The sequence below is a fragment of the Lolium perenne genome, chromosome 6 (genome assembly GCF_019359855.2).
Source record: "Lolium perenne isolate Kyuss_39 chromosome 6, Kyuss_2.0, whole genome shotgun sequence".
In the NCBI taxonomy this organism is placed as follows: domain Eukaryota; kingdom Viridiplantae; phylum Streptophyta; class Magnoliopsida; order Poales; family Poaceae; genus Lolium; species Lolium perenne.
Window position 1 is genome coordinate 175,839,026 of NC_067249.2, and position 14,684 is coordinate 175,853,709.

The 14,684-nt window shown below is 45.0% G+C and overlaps 1 protein-coding gene across 1 annotated transcript; it reads left to right on the plus strand.

The window, feature by feature from the left end:
• Nucleotides 1-6,160: 6,160 nt before the first annotated feature.
• Nucleotides 6,161-8,825, plus strand: LOC127306886 (SNF2 domain-containing protein CLASSY 3-like). The gene is given in 3 exon segments (XM_051337592.2): nt 6,161-6,337; nt 6,340-7,966; nt 8,532-8,825. Coding segments are annotated over 2 exon segments (1,710 nt in total). The 5' UTR covers nt 6,161-6,232; the 3' UTR covers nt 7,945-7,966; nt 8,532-8,825.
• The last annotated feature ends 5,859 nt before the right edge of the window (nt 8,826-14,684 follow it).

Consider the following 14,684-nt stretch of genomic DNA (forward strand, 5'->3'; position numbering starts at 1 on the left):
CAAAATGAGGCACTATTTAGCTTTGGAAGACGCCACTGAAAAGTGTTTTCCTCCACTTTTCCTCCATTTTTTTATCCACGGCCCCCCAAACGCGAATGGAGATGCTCTTAGGTATTGAACTTGCTCTTCATCTCCTTGCCACGAATTGAGTTGGTGAGATGTATTTTTCCTTTGAAAGCATGGTCCCATCTAGGGTGTGTCTTGACTAATGAGAGTACCTAATGGTGAGTGTGGCGGCCTATTTGGGTGTTAAATTGCATTATGTTTTATAGTATAAATTTTTTTTTGTTTTACATGGTAATTTTCTATTTCGTTGTTAACTAGAGGTAATTGATTAGTTTTATGTGATTTTTGGGGTTCAATGGCTACATCTGGTTGTGTGAAATGAGAGATGTCCCATGTAGACACATAAAGCCACATGAGCGACGCTTATACCTAGTGACACACTTGGCCCACTAGCGGGCTTCTTTCGGTCCATGAATCGTGCGCTAGATTGCGTAGAGTTGTATTGGGAGTCGAGAGCGCGTATAACTTTCTAGTTGTGTGCTAGCGGGTCCAAAGCGCATACGGCCCATGTGGAAGGCTAAGGTGGAGGATCACGATTCATTAGGGTTACGCTGAAGGACGAGAGGGCAAGCAACCACGCTATATTTGAGTACCTCATTTGTTAAAGAGCCTCCATCCCAGTCATCCCGCCTCCCCTTCTCTCTCTACGGTCCTCCCGTGCTCGTCTCGCTCCTCCTCTTCGTACCATCGTCGCCTCTCGAATCTTCACCACCCCGAGCCCTCCCCAGTAGCACCACCGTCGGAAATCAACGTGTTTTGGGACCGCCAACTCCAATCACGGCTTGATCCTGCCGCCCGTTGTCCTCGAGCTCCCGTGCGTCGTGCCCACACCTCCATCCCTACCACCCCGAGCCGCCACTCAAGCTCCATGCCTCTATGGAGGGCATTGGTAAGCCCTGCTTGTCCTCATATGTGGTATTATTTCCTTCTTTTTGATGATATATATGGTATTTCCTTGTCTCATGGTTTGTTTTCAATCCGAGTGCAACCCAACAACGGATCCGAACAAAGTTCAAAATAAAAACTACGCAGGTATGCACAATCGTAGCATCTTTCATGGTTTGCAACTAGTAAAAAGATCGAGCACGCATAGAATTACGCGTTTCTTTCCATGGAAAAGAAAATTGTAGGCTGGCGTATTCTGCCCATTAATTGCAGTGAAATTAATCCCCTGCCTAAGAATATTTGCTGGACAATGAACGCCGCAGCATGGCGCGACAGCCTATCCCAAGATATGGCTTTTTAATGCGATATTTAGTGGAGTAGGCTTCAGTATAACTCTTTTCTCCGGGCACCGTAGAAACTTAGCAGAATACACTTTTACCAACCCTTTAGGACACTGACCACTGGGTCCATGGTATTTCAGACCCACTGTTCATTGGGGGCGTCCCTGATCGCCCAGGTCTCGACGTTTCGTTCTCCTGCATTAATACAAGGAAATTACTCCTGCCGGGACAGAATACATACCGTCAATTCCAATGACAAGCGGGCCCCCCTTCTTCCTATTCGTAGAGCCAAAGAGAAGTTTCCTAATCTACGCGCGCCCAGCTTTCCTGCTCGGAAACCGAGAGCCAAAAACCCCCCACTCCAGAACCCGCACCGCCGCCCCCCTCCTCCCCGCGCCTTCCACCGCAATGCCCAAGCCGCCGCCGGTCGTGGAGGTAGGGTCGAAGCCCCGCGATATCTTCCTCATCCACGACGACGACGACGACGATCGCAGCGGCGGTCACGGCCACCATCTGGAGTCGCGCTCGGTGGTCGGCATGGGCGGTCGAGCCGGACGGCGCGCTGCGGGGGACCGTTTCGGCGGTTCGGCACGCGGTCGGGAGGGTTCTTCCGCCGGTGGTCACGCGGCGTCGCGGTCGCCGCCACCGAGGCGAAACTCGCTCGCGTCGTCCTCCCCGGCCGCGGCCCGCGCCGGCGCCGGCACCAGGGAGCCCGAGGTCATCGAACTCGACGATGACGACGACGAAGGGTACGAAGTTCCCAGAGAGCGCTCGGAGAGAGCAGCCGCGCATGCCGGCGTCAAGAAGGAGCCGCTCGAATATTCGGGCGGCGATTCGGATGGTCCACCTGCGACTGCGAGAGGCCGCAAAAGGGCGGCGGCCTCCGCGCCCGGCGGCTCCCGGAAGGCCAAGAAGTGGCCGAGACGGGAGTCCCCGGTCAGAAGATCCAAGCCGCACAGGGCGGGCGGGCGCGCCGAGCGCGGAAGCTCGCTGAAGCAGGGGAATCGTAAGGGTCAGGGGGCAATCGGCTACAAGGGCGGCCGCTCAGAGTGGCGTGGTTCTGCCCCGGAGAGGCATGTCGGCGCACTTGTCTCGTCCAGGACTCGTGCACGGAACGGCGGACGGGGAAAGGGGGCTCCTACTGCAAAGTATCCTGCACCTCTGGTTTCTGACCATAGTGGGGATGGCTATGAGATGGAAGAGGTCAGTTTAGATGATGACAGTAGGAGACCCCGGGATAAGGAGGAGGAGGATGTGGTGAAGGGGAAGAACAAGAAGAAGGTGGATGATAGTGGTGACAACGATGAGATGGAAGAGGTCAGTTCAGATGACAATATGAGACCCCGGGATAACGAGGAGGAGGATGTGGTGAAGGAGAAGAAGAAGATGGACGATAATGGTGACAACGATGAGATGGAAGAAGTCAGTTCAGATGACAGTAGGAGACCCCGGGATAACGAGGAGGGGGAGGATGTGGTGAAGGGGAAGAAGAAGGTGGATGATAAGTGTGACAGTGATGAGATGGAAGAGGTTGGTTCAGATGACAGTAGGAGACCCCGAGATAACGAGGAGGATGAGGATGTGGTGAAGGGGAAGAAGAAGGTGGACGATGATGATGACAACGATGAGATGGAGGAAGTCAGTTCAGATGACAATAGGAGACCCCGGGATAACGAGGAGGAGGATGATGTGGTGAAGGGGAAGAACCAGGTGGACGATAATGCTGATAGCGAGGAGATGTACAAATCCATCGAGGGGGAGGAATCGGGGGAGGCCGGGAACGGCATTCAGGATGATAGCTATGCTGGTGATAGTGATGACACAACAGAGCCAGAGGAGGAGGAGGAGCATCTGGGTGAAGAAGAGGAAGAACAAGAACAAGAAGAATCTAACGAGGCAGGGGAAGAAGTGCGTGGCATGCCTAGCAGCAATGCCAATGCCGGTGGGAGTGCCAGACCGGGCGGCGACGGCACGCCGCCCGTTCGCAAGAAGAACTTCGAGGGACTGTATCTGATCGAAAAGGCGGACACCAGCTCTACCGGCGAGGGTATGAGGAAGCGGACGCGATCACAGCGGAGATGCTCGGACAAGAAACTGCTCACCCGAGGGACTTTCAGCAAGCCGTACTGCATCGACGTCTCGGAGTCCGAGCCCGAGCCCGAGGAAGAGGCACCGCCTCCTGCGCAGGCGCAACCATCCGATTGGGCGTTCGAGGACGACGACGACGACGGAGCGCCCGCAAAGAAGAGACGGCGCCGGCAACAGTTCTTCGACAGCGATGGCTCCGGTTCAGAGGACAGTAGCGACGACTCTGAGACTGACAGGGCGTTCGCAAGGAATGCCAGGAAGGGGCCGAGTTCAAGCAGGCCCACGAACGGCGGCGGCGGCGCGCCCTACCGGCAGCAGCAGACTGCCAAGGAGGGCCGCAAAGATTACGCAGGTTGTTCTAACCCACGACGCGTTAAGATCTACGCTGCAAATGCAAATGCAGGGAACCCGGGCAATCCGCAGCAGGGTGATGTTTCCTTCAAGAACAGCGCCTTGCTTCCTCAGAAGGGGAAGCGGGAGAAGAAGGCCTACGATGATCTGTTCAACTCCATATTTGACGAAATAGAGAAGCATCCTAACTGCTCTGATCCCGCACAGGCACATCAGGGCTGGGACGACAGGTATCCGCTGGTGTTCTCGTTCGAAGACGAAGAAAAGGAAGTTAAAGAGAAATCGGAGCATGAAATGTACATGGAAGACCTGTGGGGAGAACTGGATTTTTGCTTGGAGACCATCTACGCTGAGAAGGTACCTCACTCTCTGCTTATGGTAATATCGTTCTAATTCAACTTTTGTTTATAATGTATTGGCTCCAATTATGTGATTGTGTTGCTCCTTCTTTAATGTATGATAGCTCCTGAACCTATTCCTAACCATGCACTCTATTTCTGGGAATAGCACATAAAAGTTTATCTGCAGTTTAGTTTGACAAGAGTTCTTTCAGGTTAATTGCTCTATTTGTGAATCTGATCTATCAATTCCTTCTAACTTTATTCCATCCAGTAATTTGCAGGCTTTTTTCTAACAGAGGTATTATCTATGTCTCTATAAATACAACTAACATAAATATTTGTCCCGTTGTGTTCCTGCTTCATACTATCAATGTATGAATGCACCCCAGAAATTTGTTAGTATGCTTTAACTGTGCTTCTTTAGCCCAAAACATGGCAGATTGAGAAAGTTCATACAACTTTCCAATTGGAAGGTTCCATTTAAAGAAACACTGTCACTGTGTACGGAGAACTAAGCGCTGGTTTGGTGGCTTGAGCTCGGGATGTTGAGCTCGCCCACCCGGGATCGAATCGCAGGTGATGCATTCGGACTAAATGGGGTGCTATCCGCGTGAATAAATCGCTGGAGAGCCTACCTAACAAAGTATAGCCAACGTTTTCTCACTGCATATGTAGTTGGAGTTTCATCAAATAATGTGTACCATTCCGCTGACATGTGCCCTTTTTAAAACCTGGGAACTGAAACAATTTTTGTGGGTTGTCGAAACAAGCTGAACATGGGACATGCCTTCCTATGGTAATACAGTTACCTGTCTCATTAGGAGAGTGCTGTCTGTTCCGTGAATGGGACCTCCAGTGCACGAGACCATTAAGTTTTCCTGCGTGCAAATTTGTTTCAGATTTTTGAAACTTAATGAAACTGAATGATACCTGGCAGCACAAACCTCAACGTAAGGTAAAGGGTGGATCCGAAGGCACAAGCATACACTGGATGTCCCGAGCATGGGACAAACACATTTCTCGTCCCATTAGGCATTGTCCTGCAAACCAAGATATTTCAGAAGTTGCACATTGGAATGGCTAACAATATTGAGTTTTACAATAGTTAATCTACCACCTGTGCTGAAACCAAATTGCCATGCAAATATTATATTTTTTCAAACACGCACCCAAAGGTGTGTTGCATGAAAACATCTTTCTTGACCACACAGCAAGTGCCAAATAAACAGAAAATAATCTTCGAGATTTTCAAAGTTGGAATACATAGAGATAGCCAAAACAATACGTGAATGATAACTTTGCTGCAAAGTTTTTCTATAAACAGATGTGGGTGCGAAAACTTTGGATTAACACTTCAATTAGACATTTTTGTTATTAGTCAGTAACCGTACTAGTGTAATTTTTTCTGGCTCTGGTGATAATACGTTTTGCCCTTTTTTATCAATTGGTGGGTGTGTAATGAATTGGTTTTCTGTAATGCAACATCTTTTTTGGCAATTGGGGGATTTCCCATTAGCCATATGAGTATGAGTGTACCAAAGCTGGTTTATTATTATTTAAGAATAGTAAGGGATAGCTTGAAGCACAAAAGCCTTCTTCATGTCTGAGTTGCCATTGCTTTCCTCTCACATTTAAAATGCAAACATGTTTCATGTTTTACAAATTTTATTCTCTAATCGTGTACACTTTTGCATTTGTGGTTAGCTGCCAATTAACAATTTAGATGTAAAAATAACTCCCATGCAGAAAAACAACAGATATAAAAGAAACTCCTTGCATTGTGGTTTTCAGGGCGAAGGGAGCAATGTACAAGGAATTCCTGCGAAGAAAGAACCTTTATGCAAAGAAGGGAAGGAGCATGATTTCTTTCAGGACGACCAGATTGGAATTATGTGCAGGTGCTGCGGCTACGTCCAGACTGAAATCAGACATGTATTGCCCCTTGTGGTAAGCTGATGTTCCTTCCAACACGTTTTTTTTTTTCGAAATACCTGCTTAGACTTCACTAGATAACATGGATACATGCTTTCCTCTCTTTTTCTTACTCTACTCAATAGGGGAACTGGTCAGACGAAAGGGATCCGAGAGAAGACCGCGAGCTAGACCGTGAGCTGGAAATGCATCTCAAAAAATACAATGATATGCTAGCATCAAACGGGTATGAAGGAGAATGCATCAGCATTGGCAGTAGTAGTCATAAAAGTGGCCCGGTCTGGGATCTCATTCCTGGGGCCCGGGAAAACATGTTCCCACACCAGAGGGAAGGCTTTGAATTTATGTGGACCAAACTGGCAGGGGGCACTGACATTGAACAGGTGAAGAAACTGAGAACTGATCTAAGTGGCTGTGTGGTCTCTCACGCACCAGGGACGGGGAAGACCAGGTTAGCAATCACATTTGTCCAATCTTACCTCGAGCTTTTCCCGCGGTGTTGCCCGGTGATCCTTGCTCCCAAGGGGATGTTGGCCACATGGGAACAGGAGTTCAAAAAATGGAATTCCAAGGTCCAATTTCATGTGCTGAATTCTCCCCGTATCCAGCGGAATGGAGGAGACAAGACCATCGAAAGACTGGCCGCGGATGATGAAGATCTCACCCGGAAGCTGTTGGGCAGGAAATTCAGTCGAAACCTGAAGTTGCTATCGTGGTCTGAGGGTAACAGCGTGATAGGTCTCAGTTACACGCTGTTCACGAACCTCACCAAAGAAGGAGGCAGTGGCAAGATGAGGAAGCTGTTTCTTGAAAGGCCTGACCTGCTGGTCCTTGATGAGGGACACATACCGAGGAATAAGGATAGTTTGATTTATAAAGCTCTTGATCAAGTTCGTACTCGAAAGAGAATTGTTCTATCAGGGACTCCGTTTCAAAACAACTTTGATGAGCTTCACAACATCTTTAGCCTGCTACGAGCTGATGATGTTGATCCGAGTTTCTGGAATTCTTTGACAGTAAACAACGTCACGGTTAAAAGGATTAATGAGATCCGACCAAAGTTGGAGCGTTTTGTGCACATCCATAATGGTGACATACTTAATAAATCCCTTCCAGGGTTGAGAGAATCTGTTGTGATTCTGAATCCTCTGCCTATGCAGAAGAAAATCATCGAAATGATCGAGAAGGTTAAGACAAAAAGCGCTTTCTGGCTTGAACACAAGATATCTCTTGCGTCTGTACATCCATCCCTACTCACTAGCATGAGCAATTTGCCAGACGAAATAGCATCTATTGTGGACGAGCCTTCACCGGAGAGGATACGGTTGAATCCATCTGAAGGAGTCAAGGCGAGATTCGTTTACGAGATGGTGCGTCGATGTCGTCGTTCAAAAGAGCGAGTGCTTGTGTTCAGCCAGTATCTTGAACCATTGAACCTAATCATGGAACAGCTGAGCATGGAGTTCAATTGGACTAGAGACAAGGATATCATGCTGATGACTGGAGATGTCAGGGTTGAAACTCGCCAATCCTTGATGACCGCCTTCAATGACATGAACAGCGATGCCAAGGTAATGCTCGCCAGCACAAAAGCCTGTGGTGAAGGCATACAGCTTATTGGGGCATCACGTGTGGTGCTCCTTGATGTTGTGTGGAATCCTTCCGTCGGAAGGCAGGCAATTGGACGAGCATATAGAATCGGCCAACAGAAGATTGTCCATACGTACAACCTAATCACAGAAGGAACACAAGAGAAGAGCAAGTATGACAGACAAGCTAAAAAAGACCACATGTCCAAGCTGCTGTTTTCAAATGAGTCACAGCTGCCTGCACAGTCCAACGAGTCACCAGAATCTATTTTCAATGACAGTATTTTGGAACATATGACTGAAGATGAAAATCTGAAAGAGATGTTTGTGAACATTCTCCCGTCGCAGTGACTGTCAAACTGATAGATCTCTGGTAAGAAAGCTTCTGACATCAGAATGTTGGTAATTTCCTTCTTTGTTCCTGGTACTAATCTTTTTTGTGTTATTTGTGGACAAGTAGGCGTCATAGTCTCAAAATATGTTCCATTAGTATCTGAACATATGTGTTCTTATACAAAATAACGGAAATCATTTGCAAGGTACTAAACTAAAATTGTTAGCCTGGGTTTGTTACTCATTGTGAGACGAATATATGGCTGGGAAGCAATAAAGGCCCATATGAGACGAATTTCTGTAGTTTAAATGTTGAGGGTGGGATAAACTGCTAGGAACCAGTCATAATATTTGATGCTCCATACTCTATAGTGAACTGTAGGGAAAGATGTGTGAAGTTGTACCTATTACCATGTTCCTGTTTTCTGCTGTCTGAAGCTTCTCAGCTACGTCATTTTTGTTTTGTAACTGAAGTTTGTGGTTCTTAGAGGAGTGATTATCCTTGTTTTCACAATTACACTAGTTTACCATAAAGTGTTATCTTTTTCTAGATGTGTATTGTACCAGTTACAACTTGCATTGATGTTGTTTCCTTCTCCACGCAGTGTAGAGAGCCGTAAACCCCATGGTGAAGAAAAATCCATAGGTATGCATCTGCAAGAGGAGAGTGATGGGAGACCCTGTCTGTACCAGATAAATGCTAACGAAATGTTGTTGTATCGACTTACCGAGATGCTCGAAGGATGTTTTGTTTTCTGAAGGCTTGTAGCCTGTCCCTAAACCTGCAACAGCAGAGGGATGAATTGTTTTGTTTTGTTTGACTTTTCAGTGATTACCGATTAGTCCAATCCCTCTTGATAGAAAGGGAATTCAAACTGAATTTAGAATCCCTTCCCGTCCTAAAGGATAGCCCTGATTCTCTGAATCTGAACTTGTCATACTGCACTATAATAAGATCTCTTTGTGAACCTGCGGATGGTGTTGTCGTCTGCATTTCTGTTATAATACTGAATTCCGGTAAAACGAATTTGCTTGCTTGTTAAATTCCCATTATCAGTTACTAGTTTTTTTTTACAAATGCAGTCAGTCACTTTCATCAGATTGAGCAAGGAGAGTGCAAGAGAAAAGAGGGCATCAAAAGGATGCTCGAAATGAAAGAACTAAGACTAAGGAAAGAGGAAACAAAAATAGGAAAGAAAACATCAGGTAGTAATTAAGGTGCATGTAAACTGACTCGTCCAAGAGACTTTAGAGGCCTTCGATTTAGAAGAGTTAGCATGCATCACTGATCAGGGTAGAATGAGCTAAACATTGGCAGATTATAGAAACCATCCCCTTAAGGCCCACAGATTTCCATGAGGTGATGTCATCTTTGATCGGTTGGAAAGAGGCCAGGGGAATGATGAGCCACCTTGCAGAAAGTGAGATCGTTCCTCTAATTCAATATTTTTTGAGGGAAACCGTGAGCTTTATTGATTATAAAATAATACTTTTACAATCTTTTATGATTAACCATTTAACACCTTATTATTTTTTGGCGAAACTCATTTAACACCTCATTAGACTCACGCCACACATCACCACATCGTAATCATATCCGGGAAGAAGCAAATGTTGAAACACATAACGGATGCAAATCTTATTACTTATGGAGAAAGAACCAATATGATCAAAATATGGTATGCATAGCATGGCAAGGATAGTGCAATGCAACTTATTTAAGCGAAATCAAAATCCCGGCACACAATTATAAGATTCAAGCTGTTTTTCTACCAACAAGATTAAATATTAATTAGCATGGCAAGCATAGCATGAGTGAGATCGTTTCTCTGATTCAATATTATCCACCAGACTAGGATCGTTATGGTGTTCCTTTTTCTTTGTGTTTGGCCGACCAGGGCAGTGTTCCCACCAGGATAGAGGCGTGCCCAGCAGCTCAGGTGGTTCAGCACCAGCTGCCATACCTGGAAACCGCAGGAAGCAACAAAGAGGTGTAGCATCTATTAGGTTGGCAACGACGGAGCAAGCAAACGGGGTTGCTGAAGTATGCCACCTTGAGCCGGCTTATATGAAGTAAGGCAATGACCCTCGATGGCAACCCATGCAGCTTCAGAGTGGCCAAAATCAGATCGATGAGGTTTTATATGTAGATCAATGAGGTTTGATATGTAGAACTGAATCTGATATGCACTACTTGTCGAGTACTTGATGTCTACCGTCCATTTCCATACGACTGGGTCTTGGCCAACGCTGAAGGGGGCAACAGGAAGGAAAGCCCACAGGTGAATAACTGAATATGCTCCAAGAGCACTCAATTGCCTCGCCTGGCAGAGGCTTGAGCAATCCAACTGTTGTAGGCGACAGCTCCTTCGAATGACATGCTTGAAGAGACATGGAAAGCGATCCTTAGGTGCAGCCCCATCCAATCGATGGTCATGCAAATCGGCAATCTCAAATCTGGGGGAAGCTCTAACAAGTCTGCCACATGCTTGTTACTCCCTCCGATCCTAATAAGTATAGCTAATTTAGTACAAAATCAGCAGGAGTAGTAGATCGGAGGGAGTGGTAGAGATCGGAAAGTCTCGCCAAGGTTAATCTTCATGAACCCAGCTTTCCCACGGCCAACATACTCGCACTCGCAGCAGGATGATTTGAGTTTGGAAGGTTAGTGATTCCCAGGCCACCATATGCGATAGTCTTGGTGATCATTGTTCCAGCTGAGCAGGTACCCAAAACTTTATCTGAATCAGCACACAAGAAGATGAACCTTCATGGCATGGGCAGACCTTGGTAGGCATGTACCAAACGGTTTTGCCGGTTTCAGCTAGTTCGAGCTTGTGTACTTGCTGCGAAGTTTGGATTGGACGTGGAAGAAAATAAACTGCGGAATCACTGGCCGGTTTCACGCTTTGAGTTGTCTCAGTTATTCACACCCTTATACCTTAGCTCTGTTGGACAAGGCAATGCCTAGGCAACGGTTAAGCACGCTTAGGTATTAGGCAATGGACAAACGCCTCGCTCTAGGGCATAAGCGGAAGTTTAAGCAGTGCAACCAAGAAATTGTCTTACTCGATGAGAAATTTATGCCATACTTCACTAACGAGTTAGATAGGTATTATTTTAAAGGTAATTAATAGAAAATTACACATTTACATGCTCTAGATTAATGTGTATTCACATATAATAACCTATATACACACTTCGGTATAAACTATTCCCGCGCCTATGCTTAAGCATCGAATGCCAACCACCTCACTTACGCCTAGCGTTTTTTCCAACTTTAGACCACGGTATAAATTGTCAGCATCCATTACCATGTGCACTCTTTTGTTGTTAATAATATTCAGTTGTATGCATATATTGTCTGTCAACCAAGGCTTAGCCCCCGTTCGTTGAACTTTGTATACTAGTGTTGGTACTTCCAATGGTGATTGACTACTTTTTTTTTTTTTTTTTTTGAACAAAGCAGGCGCCAGAGGCGCTAAGATTTCATTCAGCTCATAAGCAAATTACATCGTGAAGTACAAAGCCCTGAAGTTCCAGATTTTGCAGAGAGATAGCATATGGACAGGTACCTATATTTCTGTGAGCTGAATTTAAGCAAGAAAAGCTAGGCAACGACTCAGATCGTCGAAGAGCCTGTTTTGCACAATCATGGGCAACTGTATTCAGATTTCTCTTTATATGATAAATCTTCGGAAGAAGGTGCTCCGATGCCTTTTTGTAGTCCGCGATTTGTTGTCGAAGCTCCCAGGGTACTTGCTTGTCCGCGATCGAGTGGGCTGCCGCTGCTCTTGCCAGAGCAAGATTATCAGTAAGGAATGTGACTCCCTGCTCTTGTATCTTTGCTGCAATGTTTGAGGCAAGGAGTAGGGCAGCAGCTTCTGCAAGAATTGGAGACGATGGCTGGATTGTCGAGGCCTGGATCATCACAGTTTCTGTGATTGACTACTTTAATGGTTACAACGTTTTAATGGTTACAGCGTGCATGCAACCTTAGCATTGCGGTTCAAATTAAAGTATGACAAAACCATCGTTGGTATTTACAAGTCTAGGGTTTGTTATCTATCTTTAGCTACCTCCGGTATGATTGTGTCTTAGAAAGAAGAAAAAGGTTGAAAACTACCATGTACTATTTATTACTATAATATATGTGGTATTAATTTTAGAAAAGAAAGGCTTAGCCCGGATGGTTGGGAGTGCTAATATCTTCCTACCCACGAGATCCTGAGTTGGCCGCTCTCTTGTTGCACACACCCAAAACTCTTCTATTAAATGGCTTAGAGGTCCGTCTAAGCCCACAAGTCTCTTTAAAAGTAATTGTCCATTATCAACGACACAATTATGCAAAATCGCCATAACAGAGTTGCAAAGAAAATTATAATCCGCTCACACCGTTTGATATTTTTACTTTCACCGTCCCAACTTGTCAGTATCATATTCCACATCCTCAATGTCTCTGAGTTCAGGACGGCTCAAGTTACTTGACATTCCACCTCAGCTAATGTTCCAGACGAATTCCTAAAAAAATGTTCTAGACGCACCTAGTCTGGCCTGATGTAGGCCAACCTATTTCTCTACCCTCTCTCCTTCACCTATGCTGGCGTAGCCCCTTTTTTAATTGTGTCCCTACTAGTTAACTGGCGTGGAAGGGGATGAGGAGGGTGAAGTGATTCTTATGTGCAAGGGTTTAGTCTCTTGTACTATTGTACATGACCAGTCGGCAATTAGGTCTATGCCAGATCAGTGAGATCCATCGACTAAAAATGCATCCTACATTGCAAATTTGCGATATACAACTGCAGTGGCTTTTGGGATAAACAAACTCTTAGTAGAGTGCTACCTGGTGCTCAGCAAACTCTATTACATAGCTAGCTTTTTTACTTAGAGCAGCAACATTTCGCCATGTGCTTGCCAGTTCCAGGATAAGAGAGCACCGATAGTCATAAATGGATGGTTAGCAAGTTGGTGAGCTATTGATTTTTTTTCATAGCGCTTTTGGGATTCATCTTCTTAAGAACTGATAGGAGCAGATAACACATATTATATTATATTCATGTATCAACAACGTGATCACCCATTCATGTCAACCACGTGGCACAACTGCATAAAATTAAGAAAGCTAACCATTGTATCAGGATACCATACACGAGATGTTGTGCAAGGATGCGCCTGCCATTGAATGCCCAACTGAATTGTTGAAGATGCCAAAGCACCTCTTGGGTCTTTCATGCTGTATCCGTATTCTTTGCAGATCAGATTCCTTGCACACAGACACTACAACCTTCTGAATCCCTGTTTCTGCTCATCGTACTCTTTTTTCTTCTAACTGGAAGGCAGAGCTCCTACCAATTTCTCAAAAAACTGTAGCATTCTGAACCGAACTCCAGGCTCAATTAAGATATCTCGACAAATAATTCTCGAATCATGTGGTCCTACCTCCAGGCGTCCATCAGAACATATACTTGGTGGAAAATGATTTAACAAAAAAACATTTTTAAAACTTAAAAGGCTGAGCACCAGTTAGCAGTTAGCACTCTACACGAAAAGTCTGTTTATCAAACACTTTTGTTTGTCTAAATTGAATAGAAAGTATAATTCGCCCACCTAGCGATCAATACACCTATGTCAAACTGAAAACATATTCATTAGCACTCTACTGAAAACATGTTTTATCCTAAGCACTATAGTGGAGAAAAAGGTTACGGAGTACCTTCCATTTAGTGTTATTTCTCAAGTACAACTTTTAATTGATAAATAACTTAGAATGCCAAAAAAGAGCATCTTGAAACAAGGAACTCTTTCCAAAATTATGTCAGTAAAAATATACTTAAAAAGCCACTCCAAAGAATAAAAAATAATTAAACGCATTCTCTTGTATAAAAATTGGTCCAAACCCAAACCATTATCCAATTCTCAACACAGAAAAAAGGGCAAAGCAGGATGCCACAAATGCAGAAGTGTGAACCCATATTTGACCCTCCCAGTTAACTCGGGGTTCACTTCTCGCTTAAGTGGCTTAAGTTTTACACATGGTTACCCCCTTAAGAAGTAAGATAGATCAATGGTTGCTCGACATGGACCACTTGCATCTCGATGCAATATATTGTTGTCTTCTAAAAAGCATCAGTTAAGATATTTTGTTTGCAACCAAAAGTCAAAGGAAACCAATTGAAGGCAACAAAATTCAATGAAGTCCAAATGTAACGCAAGGTTTAAGGGCTCATGGTGGCATACAAGATATCCAACCCAGAGGTGGTACAAGCCCACCCTTATACATTTCTTATGTGTTTTTGTTTTACTGTATGCAAAGATGAAATATCAACTGATAGTGAAGATTTTGACCTGTGGTAATAACTTGTAAAGCTCAACTCCAGCAGAGCTCCTTTCTGAGGTCGGCCAATTGTAGCAATGCTCGCTAAACTTTTCTAAGGTGTCAGACTCAAGCTAAGTCCAAGTCAAACCAGAGACGAACACTATTACTAAAAAACAAGGCAGTTTCAAGCAGAACACTAAAACCAGTGGCAACAGATTGAGCATGCTTGGATTTGCTTCCAGGCATAATCACGAGCCAAGATGACAAACATACTGTGGTTTCAACCTAAAGTGCCACGATGACCAATTGTTCTTACCTTGCAGAAGATATACTGATATCCTAGATCACTCAAGACTACCGGCTAATACCAGCGACATAAAGCTACATTGAAACATATGGGCAGAATGCTCACCGTGTGTCACCATCAAACATGTTGTACGTC